The 23,231-nt window shown below is 36.8% G+C and overlaps 1 protein-coding gene across 3 annotated transcripts in view; it reads right to left on the bottom strand.

Annotated features, from left to right (window-relative positions):
• The window catches only part of LOC121319756 (cadherin EGF LAG seven-pass G-type receptor 1-like), a 94,700-nt gene extending 79,927 nt beyond the window's left edge, over positions 1–14,773 (bottom strand). For all 3 annotated transcript variants that reach the window (XM_041257534.1, XM_041257536.1, XM_041257537.1), the window contains exon 1: positions 11,039–14,773. In XM_041257534.1, coding sequence (XP_041113468.1) covers positions 11,039–14,570 — 3,532 coding nt within the window. In that variant the 5' untranslated portion in view covers positions 14,571–14,773. The remainder of the gene's footprint in view (positions 1–11,038) is intronic.
• Between the last annotated feature and the right edge of the window lie 8,458 nt (positions 14,774–23,231).

Here is a 23,231-nt window from a genome sequence, read left to right as displayed (position 1 = left end):
TGAGGTACTGTATATCTACTAATCAAATTGAATTATTGTATCCGTGTACAATGTTTTTTTGGGTTTTTTTTTGCAAATCGTTTAATTTTAGGTACCCATGGAATCGGGAATGAGAGCTCTATCTTTAAAAGATACTGTTGCTTCAAAGTGGGTAAAAAAAAATCTACGCTGAAAACGAACAGTGTGCCTTAATCGGTCTGAAGTTAGAAAACAACTGTCATTCTGTCATTCTTCTGTCCTCAAACATCAGTGCACTGTAAGACAACATTTACGCATTAGTCTGAAATGTGTCGCCTTGCCAACATGTTGACATTCAGCATGCTCACGAAGGCCACTGAAGATTGCCATGACAATGTCATCAGGTCCAGCTGTATAAAGCCCTCTCACAGCAACAGATTACCAGTACAGTGCATACCAATTGTATGTCCTTAAACCTGTGGTCAGACAGATTTTATGTACGATTAGAAGACAAGCCAGGTTTTTCAGATTTGCTGGTAGGAGCAAAGTCAAAAAACCTCAAACTGATGGTAACAAATTCTTCATCGTTGCCAAATGAACAGGCTTACATGAAAAAGTCTTCTGCCTATATGCATCTTGTGTTGGATATACTGTTGTGTTAGCAAACAAAAACAATTGATTAAAAAAAAAAAATAGTTAAGCTCTGCTGTTTCTTTAGATATTACAGTATAAATGTATTTCATCAAGTGAAGAATAAAATGTGTTCCCAGTGCCTCCTTTTCCCTTTCTGTGAACACCCAGCATGAATTACTCAGCTGCCTACTGCTAGAGGCTGCTGGCTAGCCTTTAGGCAGAACTGTTGAATTCAGTTAAAATAATGCATCTTTGGACAGGAATTGCAGCATTTATTAGCTGGAAGCAGTAGGCTCAGTGTAGCTTTGGATTCAACCCAATTCCTACCTGTTAATGCCTGTACCTGATTCACATATTTATAGTGATCACTTCAGGTTCCAGTTTTTCTTTTCTTTCCTGAAGTAATCAACTGCTTTTCCCATTACCAAGGATCACGATGCCCATGAATGCACAGCAAAGATCCAAAAACTTAAGACACAGCAAACTCATGCTGCTTATTAACAAAAAACACCTCCGCTATCGACCTGATTTTACACCTTTCGGAACATGGAAGAGGACAGAAGTGTACTTTGTGACTAATCACATCATTCACAAAAGTAGGTACTATGACTCACTTTGACAGGCATTATAGAAAATGCAACAACTTATATATATATATATATATATATATATATATATATATATATATATATATATATATATATATATATATATATATATTCCTCCTCACAAACTCAATGTGGATTTAATATGTAACTGAATGTCCTGTACACTGCATTTTAGTAATAGCACAGACATGACTAAAACAAAGAGGAATAGACAAATTGGAAATGAATACAACAATCCTCAAAAGGCTCCAGTTTGAGATTTTTTGGGGGGATTTCACAGCCCTTGAGGTTTCTACTACTGTAGGAAAAACAGGGAGGAAAAAAGCACACTTAACTTAGTGACCAGTATATAATTTCACACATAGTGCTGACGGCAAAATCAGCTCACTTTGAGCGTGTCCTGTTCCTACAAAAGACCCTTTGTTTAGAAAAATCCACAATGTGTTGTATTACACCGTAATAAGTTCTGGTAACACCAACTGACAAATCATCTTTTGACAAAGACTGGCTGGAATTCCCTTCCAAGACCTGGGAAAACTAAACCACTTTGGCTATTCCATCTCACAGACCAGAAAAGGAGCTCCTCAAAGTTTCCTGTTCACCTCCGCCCTAAAGGCATCTCTAGGAAAAGCTTTGATTTCACCTGCTAGTTTTTAGAATTGTAAAATGACATGTGTATCGACGTTAATCTGTAACCCCCGCCCCCCCCCCCACCTTGCATAGTGCTTATTATCTTCTTTACAAGCCAACATGAAAAGCCTGTGTCTTCTACCTCACCCCCCTGAGGAGGTGACAGACTTAAGGAGGAATGTACCTGGACAGGTTGCCTCTGGCTTCAGTGCAATTGCAACAATCAGAGAGGTGTTGTAAGAAACATAGTCAAATATGGTACACTATGGTAAAAGCATAGCATTATCATGGTAAAAATAAATTTTACAGTGGTAAACTTTTATTCGGGCTGAAGCTCTAGAAATGTGGTTTTTTTTGTAGGGACCACATTCGTACAGCTTTCCTGGGAACAGAATACCACATCCATTAGTGTAGTGCATCACTGAATAGTGTCCTCAGCTAAAAGGTCTATACTCCCACTTGATATATGATTTCACTCATATGATTTTATTTATTTTTTTCATCAAAAATACCTTTAAATCACGGACATAGTGCTGAACTCTAAAATGACCTTCAACTTGCTGAGCCTCCTGGTATTTCTTTTTCACGGGACTTCAGGGTGAAGGCTAAACAAAACTATAATAATTACACCTGCAGGCAGATTTATTATTAGGTTACAACTACCATTGTAGGCATACAGTAGCAAAGGTTTTGTATTTCACGGTATACATCACACACCTACATTTGCACAATATTAAAGAAATGAGGATATAGAACAGACAACAACTTATTCCTAACACATATTTTTATTTGCCAACAATTCTAAAGGATGCATGCACACCTGCAAAGTTTGATCAAAGTGTGTTGGAAGTACACAAAATTAGATAAATAAGACAGTAATAATTGAAATGTATTTATCTTTTATTTAACTAGGAAAGTCCCGTTGAGATTAAAATCTCTTCTTCAAGGGAGACCTGGTCAATAAAGTGGCATATAATATAAAAAAAAACACACGAACACACATGTTCAAATGAGCACGACCAGTACAAACAAGTTAATCAAATTACAAGAAAAGATTTAGGAACACCGCCGCCCCCCCCCCCCCCCCCCATAAAAAAAAAAACAGTAAGTTTTAGTTCTTTATGAAATTTATTGCAACATCATGGAGCTAGAAAACCGAATGCCTTTTTTCAAAATTCTGTACGAACCCTAGGAACTGAAAAACAGTGACGTACCAGTGTTTCAAGCTTAGAGAAGACAAAGAAGTCAGGCCAGCCAATCTATATAAATCACAACGATGAACAGAATAACCCAGGTTGGTTATAAACCCCAATGCTGAGTGATACAAAGCATCTAGTTTTCTAAGACAGTGGTAGTGCTCTATAAATAACGTCACCACAGTCAATCAGAGGCAAAACTGTACTTGAGATCAGTTGTTTTCTAGGATATACTGAACAACAGGATTTATGTCTATAGAAATAACCCAACTTTAATTTTTATAATTTTATTAGAGCACACTGTATCGAAGTGTGTTCTAAAATTCAAATTCCTATCTAACCACACTATTAAACTAACATTTTGGTCAAATAAAGTTCTTCACATCATACCCAAATTTGAGGCCATATAAACAGACAGGCTTCCCATTCTTGGAGCTTCAGACAAACCCCTAGTTTGGTAAGGTAGTACCTATACTTAGGAAAAGAAGCCTACAAGAGAGCAGCATAATTATTCCAAAATATTAACCCCACGGCACAGTAGTCTTTGGATATTTGTTATCAATGGATTCTTCTTGGGAGCCTTCATGTTTTACTCTCGTTTTTCATATTAACCTGCAAAATTACACATGAAATCCCATTCCTTTCATAATCATTCAACGACTAGATAGCTAAAACTGTTATTGTGTGTTCACTGATGTCTTATTTGTAAAGCCTTCCTGAGTTTGGTGCTCAAAGCAATAGAATTAAGAATACAGAAGGAATGCTGGTTAATCCAGATAATCTAAATCAACTTCTCAACAGAGAGAATGTGTCTCCTAAAGTGACATGCAGAATGAGATCAAGCTTGAAAATGTTGGTTTTTTTAGTAGCAGTACTTTCAGGAAATACATGGTCTCTATTCACATTTCAGCCCAAAACAAATACACCTGCCATGAGACGTTGTATTCTTATATCTCTTGGCTGCCATAAAGTTACTTTAGAGTTTTTGTTTTGTTTTGTTTTTGTTCCTCTTCGTTTTGCCAGCTGTTTTTTTTTTTAGTTTTTTTTTTTTTTTTTGAATTATTATTTTATCTGCAAATACATTTTTTTGTCTGAATAGAAGGACATGTCTGGCAATATAATATTACAAGGCTAATAAGAAATGCATTATTTTATATTCTATTTAAACATTTCATGATTTCCAAAGGAGAATATGTTGTTAATTACCCTGTATTGACTTAATGCACAATCAGGACAACTGAAAATATAATAAAACAAAGATTTCCAAAACCATCCTCAAAGTAACTATTGGCCCTGGAGCTACCTGGGCTGTGCTTGTGAAACTGGGCTGATATAATCAGGTTTGTAGTTTATACACAGACAAAGCCTAAACTGAGTTGATTACATTAACAGCAGTGATACTATCCTATGAAGCCATTGCATGATATAGAAAATGCTTTGTTGCAGATAAATTGATTTTGACAGGGTTAAGTAATTAGTTATATAATTTGTTATTACCCAACCAAGACTATGCACTTTATAGAAAATGGATTACAGGGATTATTAGAAAGAGCTTTCAAATGTATGATTTCAAGAATTTTATCTGATTGTTTCTAACTAATGCTAAATGAGATTATAGTGTACTAAAAAAAAAAAAAAAAAAAAAAAAGGTAACTGATGGTATTAGAGCCCACTTCCAAATACACACCTATCAATCAGACCTGTTATCTCACTCAGCTTGTCTTTAATGCCTTGGAGAAGAATTAAGAAGAAAAAAAAAACAACATGCTATCACTGCTGGACCATGTGAGCAACAAAAAGAGAAAGGGGCTTAACAACTAAAAGCACTTTTGGCCAGACACTCCTTAACCTGGTTGAAGGCAGAACACATCACAACAGCTAGGAAATGGCATTACAAATTACTGTGTAATGGAATATCTGAAAGGATTTCTATGGAATATTCCCAAGTTGTCATATCTGTGTTGATTACAATGTTCTGTAGGATAGCCATATTCACCAAATTATAAAGTAGCCTTGAGCCTTCAGATTGTTTGGTTCAAACTTCAGATTCATGTATGCAACTTGGCAACCAAACAAATACCAAAGTAAGTTTAAGCCCCAGATGAAATCTAAAATATCAAGCAAGCATCATCCTTTTGAACCATGCAATGCATACTCACATTTCAAGGCATCTGAATATCTTTAAACTAAAGTTAATATTTACTGGACATTAACAAAGCAGTAAGAGATCTTTGAAAAAAATAGATGCCACTCCCCAATCTAATGGTCAAAAAGTTAAGTGTACTATGCTGTACCACACCTGAAAAATGCAGATTGTAGGGGAAGTTGAAAGGCCTGTAGCATGGAGACAAATGGATGTGGTACATGGTTTTGCTTTAATAAGGCAGTAGTGAAATATTGTGATTATCTGGCAATACCAGTACGGTTTGACCTGTATTCCTAGGACAACATGGGTGCTGTCAGCTGAAGAAATACTAAACAAACCTGCCTTTCTACAGCCTCACCATAGCACATATTCACCTGAATTACCTGTGTCAGCAACCCTTGGAGGTCAGAGGGAGGGAGCTTGAAAACCTTCTGCATACCTGCAGACAAGACCTGCAATTGTAAGCATTCCTCTATTCCAACAGCAAAAGCACAAGGGATTACCAGCAAGTAAATAATTGTTATGCAGCTCAAGGGATATTGTATTCAGGACTTCAGAAATAAGACATTCACATCACCAGCATATTCATTAACAGAATTACATTGTCTAAACTTATATTGTCAAACCAATGATCAAAGTAATTGCATTTTTACTTAACCATTTAAATACTTAAATATAAACAGGTTCTCCCAAAAATACAATAGTATTTTTTTTTTATCCAATATCAGTAAAAATAAAAACATAAATTAAAAAAAAGGATAACAGGTGATAACTGTTAACTGTATTTGTATAAATGTAGCGTTAACAATAGAACTTTGGCAGTGTGAGAGGAGATCAGGTAACACAGACTAGTACACATAATGAATATACAGAGAGGGCTACTTCCAGTCTGATACAGCTTTTGTCTTTGTCCTGGTATTTCATAGTTTTTATTTAACTGAGTATTTTGGAAGGAAAATATGACTTCCATTCTATATATGCAATGGGATTTTAGAATATGTGTTTAATAGATTCATCTAATTGCTTAAAAGAAAGCAGAATGTAAAAATCCTAATTGATAGTACTGCAGGGTATTCAGCTCAGCTCCTACCCTTCAGACACCAGACAGAAGCCTGAAGAGGTGGTCATTAGTGTAATAAAGGGGGATCCCCTTTATTACACTGTATACATGAAATTGCATATTAGAATGACTACACAAGCACTGGACTACAATCAACACAACATATAGTGCTTTTCAACAGAAATGCTTGCCAAATGGACCGCCTCTGAAGGTCTACTGCTCACAACGACTTTAGCAGAATTATACCCAAAAAAACTGAATACAAATAAACCCATCCCAGTTACACGGATTACAAAGTTCTACATACAGCTAAAAGCCATGTCATACTAATTTCACAAATCGAATTACATGTATAAAATCGGTCTAGGTTTTGAACAAACAAGGCATTTATTATCAGGAGTTCGAATGTGTTAGACTCATTCCTTTTGTTTAATATGATCCACATGATAGGAAGAAACCCAAGATGACAACAGACATGCTACTAAATAAATCAGCAATCCCAGTCACAACAGTGCCTCTCATTGTGAAACTGTGTCCCGTTCAATAAAATGTTCTAATGTGAGAATTAATGGTGGTCATTTTGTTTCCCACTTGAGAGTGGCAGTCCTTGTACCTTTTGTGCATTACTTGTACTTGTTAAAGGATTGTATTATCTCATTATCCATAGACAGATTGGAATAGTTATTTTCTTGTTGTCAATTACTACAAGATTAATGTTTACCAAAAACAAACACAACACAAAACGAAAGTTACCTACTTTCAACTGATTTTGTGGAGGCTTGCACAATAAACAGCATTGACGGACATCAAAATAAATTAATAACCCTAATAATGCAAATATACGTCCCTCATCATTCATTTCTATGCTTTAACCATGCTTTCACTATGCTTTGGTACACTTTGCTATGGTACATTTTTATAAGGTTTTTAGTGTTAGTTTCCATCTTAATATTCATCTTAGTGCATTCTACGAATGTCAACAGTAATCTTTGAATCTTGAACTGTTTATTGGAATGTGCCCTACAACTTTTTTTTTTCATGCATACTGTAACATAACAATTGTGTGGTGTGTTTCTACCTATTAACTGAGAATGTTTATTTTAAATTGCTAAAAAAAAAAAAAAGTACACTATTAATTTACAGTACACTATTTAATTTCACCACCTAAATTGAGGAATTTTTTATATAGTTACATATTACATTCATTTCCTAAGGAAGAATGTAGTACACTGAATTTGTTTTAAAAACATTTCTTAAAGTACTGACATTGTGACTTATTATGACATACCATTTTCTTTACATTGTCTAAAGCACCGATGTTTAATGTACTTATAAGCATTTTTGCACCAAACAGATTAAAGCCAACAGTGAATGCTGCTTAAATGAAGATTGACTGAACTGAAGCTTGTACATACAGGTAAAATGGACGATCAGATTTTGTCAAACAGGTATATTCACAATTGTTAGCCTGCTGTTAGTGTTTGTACTGTAAATAATTTCTAAAATTAAAACTGTAAAACATATTCAGTCACAGTCTAAATAGGGTCCACAGCTGCTAATGGGAACTTCTTGCATGTACTGTGACAGATAGAAAGGGATTAGGCCTGCTTGTTCTAATTTATATTTAATAAGCAACTTAATAATGAAAATGATGCTTTACATTACAGGCTGGTTTTCCATATGACACTTTCCACAAAGTGTTAAAAATATTTGATTTAATTGATCTTTTTTTTTTATTGCGCAAGAGGTTTCATCAGGTTTCTTTTTCTTTCTTTGTCAGTGTTAACTACCCTGGTACTGTGCAGAGGTTATCCAAACCAATTGATCCGTGACCCTTCTACGTGTGGGAAAGTGGCGCTTTTGTTTTCCTCTTTCAGAAGAAAAGGTGAGACCCTGGAGACTTGGCAAGCATGGCTGTCAAAACTATTTGCTTATTGACATGACTCTAGATAAATCCCACTTACAAAAATAAAATAAATAAACAGTTTAAAGTGTAGTCTGTACCCAGACATTTAATATAGTAGTTTTGCATCTTGTTATATCTTGTTTCCTGACATGTTCAACATTAAAAACATTTCAGGAAAAAAAAAAAGTGAAGTAAACTTGAGAGTAAAGAGTTGTATCTTTATCCCTTTTCAATACGTACAAAAAATTGTTGCTAACTAAAATATAACCTAATAAAGGCAAACTTTCTTCTCTCCAAAGTCAAAAGGTCAGGTGCGATTTTCAACTACCGATACCCAATGTAACAAACCTTTCACTTGAAACCTGCAGCCCTAGCCACATTGTTGGTTAGAAATATCCTCCCAATGGACACACTGTGCTTTACAGTATGAATACATATTTTAATTCATTAGAATGTTCACTTGTTTCCAAAAAGCACCTTATTACAGTTTTACAGACATTACTACTTTATTTCACAATACATTTCTGCTTGTTTGCTTCAGCAATACTGAGGGTAAAAGGTCATTTAACCACCTCCTCCTCCTCCTCTCACTTAACGTTTGACTTCTGGGGTGTGTCTGAATGGCAGTATTTGATACCAGTACAGGGTTAGCTTCCTGCACACAGCAGGGAAACCATTGTAATGAGATAATCCCTTTAGGCAGCTTGATAATACCTGTAAACCCCTTCATGGCCAATCATTGACCTTTAATGTTAAATTGAAGTTGCTGATGGCCAGAATTACATGCAGAACCAAATACTTGGGTTCAAGACAAAACTGTGACCAACAATTAAGCTAATTAGTGTAAACTACAAATGCCAAACAGAGACACTGTTAGCTATGCAAATGAAACATTATTAAGAATTACAAAGTACCAGCAAGACAAGACAGACTGTTCCAGCAGCAGTTAAAGGACATGATGTGAGAACAGTGATCTCAATATGACAAAATGGAGACTGAGCTGTGTTGTTTTTACTCTTGACAGCAGCACATAATAGCAAAAGTGTGTCACACAAGACCAGCAATCGTCATACAACTACCAATAATCTAAAATGCTGAAGGGGAATTTAATTGGGAATCTGGTAATTAGAAGATAAAATAAACAACTGAAATAAAAGAAGGCTGGCAAATAAATGACATTCAAAATGACACCTGCAATGTCTACCTTACAGTTCTTTCATTGGGTGTTGCTATGAGCTTTGATTACACAAAACTAAAACTAAACAAATACAATGGAATCAAAAGAAGGAATCAAATCAAAAGACACCAACAATAACAAAAATGCCATAAAGATATTTAATGAAAAAGCACACCAATCAAATATCACTATGATATTCTGGTATAACCAGCCAGGGCCTCTGATCATACTGGGTCCAAAATAATAACTACAAAACAATGTACATGCGATTTACTTTGTTTTCTCCTGCAAAGTATGACTTTATACACGCCACCTGTCTTTTATAAAATACCTGAACGCATGCAAAGCTTTTGTTTTAAATGTAGTCCTTTTAATAAATGCCTGTTTAAGAAGCTTTAATTTTAAGACTATCTCTGTTCTCTAAGAACAAAATGACAAGCAAGTAAATGCAAGATGTTTTATTGTTAGTTTTAAAACAGTACAAATATTTGTGTGTCCTTCCTGAAAGTCTTTGTTCTTTTTAGATCGCTTTTTTTTTTTAAACCAGGTTTAAAGCAAATCCATAATTTAATTTAATTTAATCCATAAATTTGGCATTTTATCATGAAGGTTTTTTTTGTTTTTTATTTTATAATTTTTTGGCAAGCCACTGTGGCTGGCTTGCCAAGAAATTCTGTGTGTGTGTGTGTGTGTGTGTGTGTGTATATATATATATATATATTACCTTCATGATAAAATGCCAAATTTAAAAAGTGAATGATCAATCTGACCATCAATGTTATGTATATTACATTTACTATTACAAAAAAACAAAAAAAAACAAAAGCAGCATGTTCAAAGAACTGGCAATACTTCTAAACTATTTATTCAGCAATCTATTGCTTAACATTGTACTTTTGTGGGAATTATAAAATAAATCATAATAAAAAATGTAAATTTAACCTGTCTAGAAATATTAGGATATATTGTAATTAAGTTACAAGGTTGTATCATTCTGTGGGTGTGTACGCAGTACTTTTCAAATTCCACCTTTTAATTGAGAATCTTTCAATTACATAAACTATCATGTGTTACATCAAAAGAAAGTTGGGATGGGCTGGTTTGCATTTGAAACAGCTGCATACACTTCAGGGTCATAGGACTGAAAACAGGAGCATATGTACCATGTGCTTTATGCAGTTGCACTTTTGAAACATATTACAAGCTTCAGCTCAGGAGTTATTTAAAACAACAACAACAAAAAAATTCTTATTGGTGTCACTTTCACAGACTGTCATTAGGAAGTGGTAAAATACACCAATTATTTGTGGTAAAATACACCAACACCAAAACAAATATTGCAAAATTGAGCTTGTAACCCAAAGGCAAAAAAATTGAAGAGCAGCTTGTATTTCAGTACCTATTTAAAATATAAAATCTCACACCAACTATGAAAAGTAAAAGAAATTATGGAAACATTATAGCTTACTTCAGCACACCACTACAACTGATTGAAGTTTCCCTGCTTGCACCATGCTTCATTAAGCGCAAATCCAATTTATTTTCACCTAACATAATGTAACTTATGGTATACAATCACACACAAAAACCAAAAAAACATAATGCTTACTGTAGTGGAAAATATGCACAGGAAACTTATTTCTTTCATTGCACAGTTCCTTATTGAAATTCTGAATTTACTGGTCTATATTTATATGGTATTAGTAGTAGCAGACTTTTCTTACCTGTGACCGACACTTTCATGCTGGCTTCCAAAGGCCGGTTGTTATCCAAGAGTCCACTTAGCTTTAACTCTCCTGTGTCTTGGTTCAAAATCAACAGATTTAACTCATTACCTTCCAAAAAGGTATAGTGAAGCTTATCTGACACATCTGGGTCATAAGCAGGAACATTCCCTATTACTCCAGATGGGAAGCTGTTGGATTTGTTGGTTATGTAATTGTTAAAAATGATCTCAAAGTCCTGCAGCACTGGGTCATTGTCATTAATATCCACGAGTCGAATGTGAACAGTGGCTCGGCTGACCAACGGTGCAGAAGTAGCCTGAACCACAATGATATATTCAGTTTTAGTTTCATAATCTAGATCTGTTAAGGCAGTAAGGTCTCCGTTAAAAATGTCGAGCTGAAAAACCTCAGGAATATTTCCTTCCACTATCTGGTACATGATCTGAGCATTGGTTCCTTCATCTGGGTCGGTAGCTTTGATCCTGGCCACGATTGAGCCTACTGAGCTGTTTTCTTCAACATAGATGTCAAATTCATCCTTTTCAAACACTGGGGGGTTGTCATTTATATCCAGCACAGTTATCTGGATCTCCACTGGTGCTTTCAAAGGTGGAACCCCCTTGTCCACAGCATAGGCCTTCAAGTTATAAACTGGCACATTCTCTCTGTCCAACCTTCTTGCATTTCTGATGATGCCTGAAGACTGCTCAATCATAAAGTCCCCTTCCCCATCATCCCCACCTTGGAAAGTATAACTCACTCTTCCATTAACCCACGAGTCCCTGTCGGAAGCTGAAATCTGCAGCACACTGGTGTAAACAGGTGCATCTTCTAACACATTGCCTTGGTACATGTCTCTTAAGAATTGAGGGGCATTGTCATTGGCATCCAGGACAATAATTTCCACATATGTTGTATCTGACTTCTGAGGAATTCCATTATCCCGGGCTATAATCGCCAACGTATAGGAAGCCAGGTCCTCATAGTCAAGTTCCATTTGAGTGGTAATTGCCCCTGAATCGGGGTCAATTTTAAATTGAGGAATGTTATCTTCCATGACATAAGTGATCCTGGCATTTTCTCCTGTGTCTTCATCCACTGCACTGATTACCACCACAGTTGTGCCAATGGGTTTGTCCTCATATATACTAACTGGATTATTGAAGTTTTGGAAAACTGGCCTGTGTGTATTCGCATCAGTGACATTGATAAAGACCTGGGCTGTGTCTGAGCGAGTACCGTCAGAGGCTGTGATTGTGAGGACATACTGTCTCTCTTGTTTATAATCCAAGGGCAATGCTAATGTTATAAGGCCTCCGCCACTCTGACTGGTAATTGCGAATCTGTTCCTGGTGTTGCCGCTTGAAATCTGGTATGTTACCACACTGTTAACATCTCTGTCAATCGCTATCACAGTGAGCACACTAGATCCCACTACTGCATCTTCATTTATCCGAAGGTAGTACACTTTCTCAGTGAAGGTGGGAGTATTGTCATTCACATCCCGCACTGTGATGCTAACACTGGCAGAAGTTGACATGACAGGTGTCCCGTGATCCCGTGCTTCAATCCCAAAGTTGTAAAAGTCAACTGTTTCCCTGTCTAGTTCCACAGAGACTGTAATCCAGCCAGTACTGTTGTTGATTGTGAAAGGGAAATTGGGTGGGGTATCTATCAATCTGTATTCTAAGCGAGAATTCTCCCCAGCGTCTGCATCAATAGCCTGTATGTGTATCACAGAATATCCAATTGGGACATTTTCTAAGACAGTGGACTGGAAAGGGGTGCTGACAAACATTGGAGCATTATCATTGATGTCCACCACTTGCACAACTACCATTCCAGTACCATTTATCAAAGGAGGCCTGCCGCCATCCTGGGCTTTGATTCTCAAATGATACTCTCGGATATTCTCATAATCCAGTGGGTTGATCACATCAATGATGCCAGTGAGAGAATGAATATAGAACTGGCCTCTGATGTTGCCACTTATAATGCTGTAATGAACTAACGCATTATTGCCTTGGTCTTTGTCAGTTGCTTCCACTTGCAGGATTTTCGTGTTTTCCTTGACGTTTTCAGGTACCTGGACCACATACCTTTTCTCACTGAACTGTGGGTAGTTATCATTTTCATCTTCTATTGTGATGTGCACAGTTGCTGTGGCACTTCTAGGGCCAGGGTCCTTGCCTTGATCATTGGCCTCCACTATTAAGTGGTACTCTGCTATAGTTTCTCTATCTGGGCGCACCCTTATTTTTACAAGCCCGGTTGTTGGATCTATTTCAAAAGCTGAATTTACCCCATCCGCATTTACAATCTTGTAAATCATGTTAGCATTGGAGGCCGCATCTCCATCTGTGGCCCTGATCGTCGTCACCTCAAAGCCTACTTCCATGTTTTCTCTTAAGATCACTTTGTATTCAGATAGCTCAAAGGTGGGAGTGTGGTCGTTGTTGTCGCTGATGGTGACTGTGAGATAGGATGTTCCCACTCTCGGAGGTGTGCCATTGTCAGAAGCAGTCAGCTTGAATACATGGGTGTCCTTGCTCTCCCTGTCTAAAGGCTGGGTGGTAGTGATGCTCCCTGTTTTGGGGTCTATCCGAAAGTAATCAATCGATGTAGAAAAAAATAATGCCTCCATGGAATACTGAAGCCTACCAGCCTCCCCGTCATCTGGATCAACGGCACTCAGAGTTATTACTGGGGTCCCAGCTGGTTCATTCTCAGGAATAGACACCTGATAGCTGGAGGACTTAAACTGGGGACTGTGGGCGTTCACGCTTCTTTTTTTCCGCGTATTCCATGGATCCATTTTCCCCCGTGAATAATCATTTAACCAACCCTCGGAGTCTGTTGTCATAAACCGTAATTTCACACGGACAGAGATCTGGTCATTTAGGTTAGTTAGGGTACAAAGTAAATCCACCTCGCTCCTTTCCCCCGAATGCAAGCAACGATTCTCCTTCAGTATTAAGCTCCCATTTTTAACAACGATTTCAGAGTTTGTTTCAGTGCACGTGGAGTTTAAAAACTCTAAATGACGTACAAAAACAGGTAAATGTTCTTTTACATTCATCAGCAAGTTACCTGTGGACAAGCAAGAAGTTGCTTCCAGTTTTGAAAGATAATTGATGTATATATCTGGCTTACCTTTTGAACTCTTTCTCTTGTATTTAATAAAACAGTCTTGTCCGTGGACAAAGGCATTAAAATGCGTTAAAATAAAGTTTTCAGATCTTGTAGAACTGATCTTAAAGTAAAGCGGCGCTGGATTCCTTACCAATCGCGCACAGTCTAATCGCCGTGAAAGTTTTAACACTCCTTCTTGAGCGTCTATTTCCAAAAAATTAATCAGGTATTTGGGTGTCAAAGTTCTATCAATATTATAAATCCATCCCGGTCCAAGTGATACATTTGCTAACACAGCCCCGGCATGTGAAGTATCCGAAAGGTACAGGTCGAAACATCCCATCTTAGGCAATTGTAATAGAAAGCTGATTAACATCCAGTGCGCTTGCAGTTCCATGGCTCAAAACTCTCTCAAGATCCACACAACTTAACTAGAGAACCTGGAAAATCCATTAACTCCCCCACTGCCAAAACGCAATTTTTTTTTATCTTCCATAGGATGCTTTTAAAGGCTGAACAACGAGACTTAACATATTGTATCCAGAGAGTTGAAACTCATTATTTCCACGTTAAGTTTATAATGACTACAAAATGGCTCCGCAGCAGCTCCTCTCCTCCTCTGAAACTGATTAGCATAAACCTGCTCTCTTATCTCCCCTGTAGGGAACTTTCACAACAGTACTTTTTCATGGATATTCCGAAATCTCTTCAATTGATTAAGAAATGCGCTGGGCTAGCACAATGTCTAATGTGTTTTTTCAAAGCCATACAAACTCAACGCTCTTGCATTCCAGGCTGTGTTTGAACACCTTGGCTACTTCAGCAGCACATTGCAGAAAGTTTAAGTTATAGATTTGAGCAGACTTTTTTTTTTTTTTTTTTTTTTTTAAATCACCTTGTGTATTGCATTTAACTTGCATTTGAACATACAGTATATACACACACACACACACACACACACACACACACACACACACACACACACACACACATACATATATATATATATATATATATATATATATATATATATATAAATGTGTTTTATCTCGAGTGGATTTTGTACAGTCAGTTGCCATTTATCGTATCACTGAATAAATGTAAGTTGGCAAACGACTTGCATTGAACCTTTTTAAAACAACGTGTAAAAACAAACAAACGAAAAAAGCACAAATATCTGTATACCTCCATTATTATTTAATTTGCTTTATTGCTAGTTTTATTCGTTTTGAAATTATGTTGTAAAGTGAGCCTATGTTCCGCGGCATCTCAAACTAAATGTAACCTCTTCAAGAGTGCCATCTACCGGAGAAGACTGTAAACGTCACGCTTGAATAGTAGATTGGTTCCCACGGCTATCAACGAAAACTATTATTAAATAAACAAATACATTACAAATAAGTAATCATCATTTACCACACATATCTGCATATTAAATCGCCGGTACGAGTATTTGTTACTATTATTCCGATATGCTTTCTTTGTATTAATTTATCCTGTTATTTAATTTTCATATAAATATACGCAATATACGTTTTGCTGTTGTCATCTAACCGCTCGCTAAAATGCAAACAACCAGTCAAACGAACCAGTGATTAATCTAATGGAAAGGTTGGGTGTCCAACCCAGTATGTTAATATTTAAACAGACAATACGCATTTTCACTTTGATTGCATTGCTTACTTATCACAAGTGTAGGTAAAACCACAACATCTTAAACAGCCGATAAGAGCTGACGAAGCAATTAGTAAATTAAGGGAAATAGCTCTAAGCCTAAGGCATGCTAGGAGCATATTTTCCCCCAGGACTGACCTTATCTTTTGGTTTTGCGTATATTTTCATCCAATAAAAATGCCACACTGAGTAGAAGCAACTTTACCTGCCAGGTTATTTTATTTATTTATATTAATTCTTTCGGCCTCCACGTGCATTGGTCCTTCTATCATAATTGGAAAATCTACTGGTTGGTGCACATTTGCGCTGAGTAGAAATTCCTGTGCAGTTGCTGCAGTGTATGTGCTATACAGTACATGTGGAAAAATACAAAACATTTTTTTTTTCAGCAGAAGGGTCTATAATGGGAACATCACTGTGGAAACATTTTGAAACATAGAGCATGCAGTTACAGTACTTCCTCGCTAAAACACCCTCTCGTCACCTCTATAATCCGCAGTAAGTAGATTTGACCAGAAAACGGAATTGCTTCAACGTATTGTACAGTATTTCACTCCTTTGAATCACCACCCCTCTAAACAAGTACATTTTGTAAGTGACATTGCCTGCAGAGTATTGGTAATATATCTTCAAACACTGGGAAGAACACATTGATTACACACTGATCCTTTACTATATACTTGGCAGTTATTTCATTTTCTATATACAATTTACAGTTGTCCACTGCCTGAGTTATTTTTGGGTTAAGTGCACTAAGGGTTAAACATGCTGTATTGATGTTTGTATTTAGTATTTATTATACTGTTGTGAAAAGGCTGATAATGTGAGCTTTTCATTAGATGACAGGTTGTATTGTTTTGATTAGAGCAATTTGCAAATTAAATGTGCTATTTTGCAAACTATGTTTCAGTTTTGAGTGTTGTGTTAACTGTTAAATGTTTCAAGAAATGTATGTAAGCAACTGGGAAAAACTGTAACCGTGTTAGTTTGGCAACTATTGACTGTGTCCTAAAGAGAAACCGAATTAAAACGGAACAAGTGTACAGGGTGCTATATGAGAGGAACACTGATAGGGTAAAAGAGACGCTGTATCAGTATGTACAAGAAAGTCATTCACTGCATTCTTTACTGTACTATACTGTAATATGAACATATATACTACTGTAACGGTTAGACTAACAATATGGAGTTTACTGTAATCTTGATATTTTATAATTTTTTTTTTTTCAGAGAATACTGGAACTTGATGCCAGTGTTGCTCCACATAAGTACATATTTGTGAATGAGGCTGGTTTCAATGTGACCAAAAAAAGAAGATGTGGACGAAATCTCATTGGTCATCATGCCACAGTTGATGTCCCGGGTCAGCGTGTGCTGCCATTTCTAGAAATGGTGTTATCTCTCATAAGGCCACCATAGGCCCATATAACACAACATACATACTGGTGTTCCTAGATTCAATGTATGAAAGTCTTATCCCCCCAGAAGAGAGAGTGCTGGAAGGGCCTGAGCTGACAGACTTTGTCATAGTGTGGGACAGTGTCAGCTTCCACCACTCTTTGCTTGTCCGAGGGTGGTTTGAAGCTCATACACGCTTCTCAGTGGTGTTTCTCCCACCCTACTCACCCTTCCTGAACCCCATAGAGGAGTTTTTTTTCCGCCTGGTGCTGGAAAGCGTATGACCGTAATCCCCATAAGCAGGCAACACTTCTCCAGGGCATTGAGGAGACATGTCAAGACATCACTGCAGATGCATGTCAAGGGTGCCTCCACCATGCAAGACACTTTTTTCCACCAAGATGTATGGCCAGAGAAAACATTCTCTGTAATGTTGGTGAGAACATGTGCCCCGACAGAAATCAGAGGCTGGATGATGAATACCTGGAAAATTCATTTTTTTGTTAAAAATAAATGAATAAATAAGTTTTCATCTGGGGCTAAGTATACTGAAAAGATATACACTTGTAGGGAACATGTATGGTCACATTACACAATCTCCAATACAGTAAGAAGAGTAAACAGGCAAAAATGGTATGAGAAAAAAAATAATAAGAGTTAAACATTTTGATGTTTATATTTTGACTATTGCACCTTTGTGAAATGGTTGATAATGTGAGCTTTTCATTTGACGACAAATGTATTATTTTGATGTTAATATTTGACTCTGAGACATGCATTTTTAAGATTTCAAAGCATTATTGCATTATGTAAAGGATTTTTGAAGTTTTGAAAACCACAAGACCGTTTTGATTCGTGCGTTAACTGTTTTGGTAACTGTGGCAGGCTGGCGAGTGGATAGAGGCCCAGAGACAGTCTGCAGTTCAAAAAAAATACTAATTTTATTATAAATAACACAAAACAAAAGTGCACAATGGCAAAATAAAAGGATTTAAACACACACAAAAAAAACCCCAATGCAAAAATAAACTTACAAAAACAAGGTTTCCAGGCTGGGAACGGGAACGGGAACGGGAACGGGAACGGGAACCCCAACCCCAACCCCACCCCAACCCCAACCCCAACCCCAACCTGCTTCCTCAGCTCCCTCCTCCTAAATGAGAAGCAGAGGCCTCCTTTTATGTCTGGTGGCGGGGTACTGATTGATCGTTAATTAAACTAATCATCTAATCAACCCCAGCCACCTGAACACAATGAACCCAGACAGGTAGGGGAATTTAACCCCATCCCTGCCAATTTCTAAAGAGCAGAGCTGTGCTCTGCCACAGTAACGTAGGCTATTGTTTCAGGAAATGTGTTTAAGCGATCAGGAAAAACTGTAATTCTTTGTTGCTATGGTTAAGTATCAAAAGTATAGAGGTAGGTGGGCTGAATTCTATCTGTTTAGATTGCACTGTAATCAAACATACTGTATTAGGAAAACAAGCTGATAAACCGAACCTATGGTTTGCCATAACAAGTAGTGGCAGTCAATGCATTACATTAGTAACGTTGGATCATCCATTATGTCAAAATGTAACCTACAGAGTAAAATCCCTGGTTATAGCTTCCAATTTCACAAAAGCGTTCTCTTTTTAAACCCAAGCCGCAAATAACAAACTGAAACCAGATTAAAACAATCAGAAGGTGAGGAAAGGATCTGGATTAGATGCTAAAGTGGAAATTAACTTCCAACCCAGTTAATAGGTTACTAATTCCATGGGGGAATGCTCCTTCTCAGATTGGTATTTTTTAATTTTTTTGGCAGTGAAGCCTTAGAAAGATACTGCTGCTAGCCCTGGAATCTCAACAGGAGTCAAGCTGACCAGAACTGTTCTGCAAGTTTTCAACTAATCATACTGGTTCAAGTGTTGGTTATACTAGGTACTGACAAGGTATTGACAATGTCGGCCCAAGGTACTTTTTCAATCTTAAAAAAGAAACAAGGACCAGGGGTCACAAATGGAGTTTAGACAAAGGGGCAATCAGAGCACAATTTAGAAGGCACTTTTTTACACAGAGAATTGTGAGGGACTGGAATCAACTCCCCAGTAATGTTGTTGAAGCTGGAATCCTTCAAGTGTGACGAGATTCTGGGATCAATAAGCTACTAATAATCAAACGAGCAAGATGGTCCGAATGGCTTCCTCTCGTTTGTAAACTTTCTTATGTTCTTATGTTCTTATACTGACTTCAAAATGATTCATTACTATTTTAATATTCTCCATTATTATTTAGCCAAACTTTAGTTATTGCTGGGAAACTAAATAGATTTTTTTTTTTTTTACATCAAAATTAAAATAAAGTATGAAAAAACTAAAATATCAAAATCAACTCAACAAGGGGTTGGTGAGAACATTGTTTCGTTACTGAGACGCAAAGCCTTGGTAATAAAATTATTCCATAACTTTGACATGAAGTGCACCTCCACACTATGCAGGTTCACATGTGTGTGTTTTATTTGAGGCACATGTTACAGCAAACATGAATTTTCATTTTAAAACATTGCATCTCGTACAATGCGTGGATAATGAAAACTCGGATTGCAATCCTACTTTCAGTCAGTCTTGCACTTCCATGGTTCTTTCACCTGGAGAATACAGTTATAAGTGCCTTCTTTCCTGCCAACAGTTAACCAGCTGCTTCTCCTAAAGACTGTTTTGCAGACAGGGACATGCTTTGACTCTCAAGTTACTGCTGAGGTGAAATGTCCAACAATGTGAAATGCTAACAGACTACATGATAGTAAGATATTTATCATACCATATATTAAAAGAAATGAAATGATTTTCAGAACTGCACATGCAAGATCTACATACCGAAGGGAAGTTCACAGCATGTCAGGTTAATGGAATCATGTTATCAGCTAGAACCACTTGGAAAATCTCAATGTTGTCTACATTAAAAATGTACAGTTCATTTATTTCTAATAGATGTACTGATTTATTTATTTTAATTTTAAGAAGCAACCAGTATAAAAACCAATAAGTCTGCTTTCCCAGCAGCTACTGGAAAGGAGATGACTTTACTAGGGAACACATGCTTTCTGGACATGTTTAAACCTTTATTATGTTCATTTTCTAAAGTTATTTGTATGTTCTTTACAGTGTCCCAGAAGAAACTTCAGGTTTCTGCTCAGTAACTGTTCACACCTGTCTGAATGAACAATGTTGTAATGTACTGTAAGCTAAATATTTACCTCAGGAAACAACTTCTGAAATTGTTTAACTTATAAGTCATGCAATGATTAATGCAGCTCTTTGCTAAGGTTTGTTTAGGCCTGTTTTGATTTATTCATCAAGTTTAACATTCATGAAACCTTCAACCTAGCAACTGTTCAAAAGAAGGTTTATTAGTTTATTCTCATTTAAAAGTATTGTTTCCCTAATGTAATATTTATAAACACACTTTAAAAGTCCTTACAGTTCTGTAAATAGGACCCAGTGCTTCTAGATTTAACCAGGGTGAAACCATATCATCTAATTTTCCATGCCATCCCAAAACATATGTACTAATAACTTTAATATATTTATACTTATTATATGTGAAACGATTTTAGTCTGATCTATGTTTCTGATGTTTTATTTATGTATGTATTCATCAGTATCTCAAACAAGTTTACATTAAAGTTTATTTTAAATGCATTTAGTGGGTGTACAATAAAAGAAACAAATAAAAAGTTTCAATCCCGTTTTCCAAACAGTGACAATAAATACTTATCTTTAGAAAAAAAAAGTTATAGTTTTTGTTTTGTTTTTTCTAATCAGCAATCTAATCCCCCTCTTATCAAACTCATATTTCATTGTGTTCCACACTTCTTTACACAGTGAACTATCCATGATTCTGGGGTGTGGTTTATGTTATTTTCATTCTCACATTGTTGCACGATGAAAGTCCTAAATAGGGCAGATCACAAAAGAATGTATTCAGACCTTTTGAATGTGACTATACCACATAGAGCAGAGGCATGCTTTTACTAGGGAATTGGGTCTTTAAAATGTCCATGTCAATAATGACAAAAACCAGGGAAACAGTATTTACAAGACAATTGAAACCAAACAAAGAACTGCAAGTTAATAACTTACCATGAAGGGCTGTTTTTAAATGTATTAGCTAGGCATAATCTGCTAGTCATATATCACTTCAAACAAGTCACACATATCTTTGAAAATGCACATAGTTTCTTGCAGTGGTCAGACTATTTAAGCAGCCTTGAAAGCCACATTGAAAAAAACTATGCAAAGTTTTCACCATTTTACTTGTATAATGAAAAACAATGTTTCCCAGAAACAACAAAAGTGAATGCAAGAGCTCTCACGGTAACATGCTGTCATTTTTTTTAGCCTTTTTATGGCCTTAGAGGTTTTCTGTAAAATGTTAAAACACTCCACTTACTTTCATTTAAGAACATAAGAAAGTTTACAAAAGAGAGGAGGGGATTCGGCTCATCTTGCTCATTTGATTATTAGTAGCTTATTGATCCCAGAATCTCATCAAGCAGCTTTTTGAAAGATCCTAGGGTGTCATCTTCAATAGCGCTATTGGGGAGTTGGTTCCAGATTCCCACAATTTTCTGTGTAAAAAAAGTGCCTCCTATTTTCTGTTCTGAATGCCCCTTTCTCTAATCTCCATTTGTGCCCCCTGGTCTTTGTTTCTTTTTTCAGGTAGAAAAAGTCCCCTGGGTCGACATTGTTAATACCATTTAGAATTTTGAATGCTTTAATCAGATAGCCACGTAGTCGTCTTTGTTCAAGACTGAAAGATTCAGTTATTTTAGTCTATCTGCATATGACATGCCTTTTAAACCCAGAGTAATTCTGAGTACCCTTCTTTGCACTCTTTCTAGAGCAGCAATATCCTTTATGTTACGAGGTGACCAGAACTGAACAGAATATTCTAGATGAGGTCTTACTAATGCATTGTAAGGTTTAAACATTACTTCCCTTGATTTAAATTCAACACTTTTCACTATATATCCGAACATTTTGTTGGCCTTTTTTTATAGCTTCCTCACATTGTCTAGATCAGGGGTCTCCAACCCTGGTCCTGGAGAGCCCCTATCCAGCAAGTTTTATAAGTGTCTTCACATCATCAGTGGCTAAAGTGACAGGGATTGGTTGAAACAAAAACCAGCAGCCCCAGTAGCTCTCCAGGACCAGGGTTGGAGACCCCTGGTCTAGATGAAGACGTTTCTGAGTCAACATAAACTTCTTCTAGATCTTTCTCACAGATTCATTCTTTAATTTCAGTATCTCCCATATGGCATTTATAATGCACATTTTTATTATTGAAAGTCCAAAAACTCTTTAGGCTTTGTTTATGGGCTCTTTCTTTCACTCCAGCTTGTCTCTCCCTTTCAGCAGCAGCAGCCCGCTACATATCCCTGCATCCAGAGCACTCCCCCAGTGTACCAGCCACTAATCCCAAGCAGACATGGCTTCCCACTCTCAATCCCCTGATGGTTGCAACATCCCGCCCCTTGATTTTGCCAGCAATGTTGCAACTTAGTACCCCTCTCGCGGCAAGCTGAGCCTGATTGGTAGCGATTCTTCTGTCTCTGATGTCCCCAAACACCTGCTGCATCGAACTGTGTACCCTGGGTGACGGAACCTTCTTGAACGCAGTTACAGCTGACCCAGGGTTGTTACAATGTGTCTGCTTTCTGATAAAGTCTGCTAAACAACAGACGATAGTCTAGATTAGTGGTCCCTGCAGGTTTTTATTCCAACTGCACTCTAAAGTACTTTATTGGACCTTATTAGAAGCTGAATTAGTCCAATTAACTAATTTAGGGTATGGTTAGAACAAAAACCAGGAGGGACACCGGCCCTCCGTGACTTGAGTTGTGCACCACTGTCTAGATAAAGTAGCACTGCTGCCACCTAGTAGTTACATTGCTATATTGTCTAAATTTAAAACACAAATTAAACAGATTAATTTCATTGTG

Source organism: Polyodon spathula, chromosome 8 (assembly GCF_017654505.1).
Source record: "Polyodon spathula isolate WHYD16114869_AA chromosome 8, ASM1765450v1, whole genome shotgun sequence".
Taxonomy (NCBI): domain Eukaryota; kingdom Metazoa; phylum Chordata; class Actinopteri; order Acipenseriformes; family Polyodontidae; genus Polyodon; species Polyodon spathula.
This window is presented reverse-complemented; position numbering and strand designations above follow the sequence as displayed.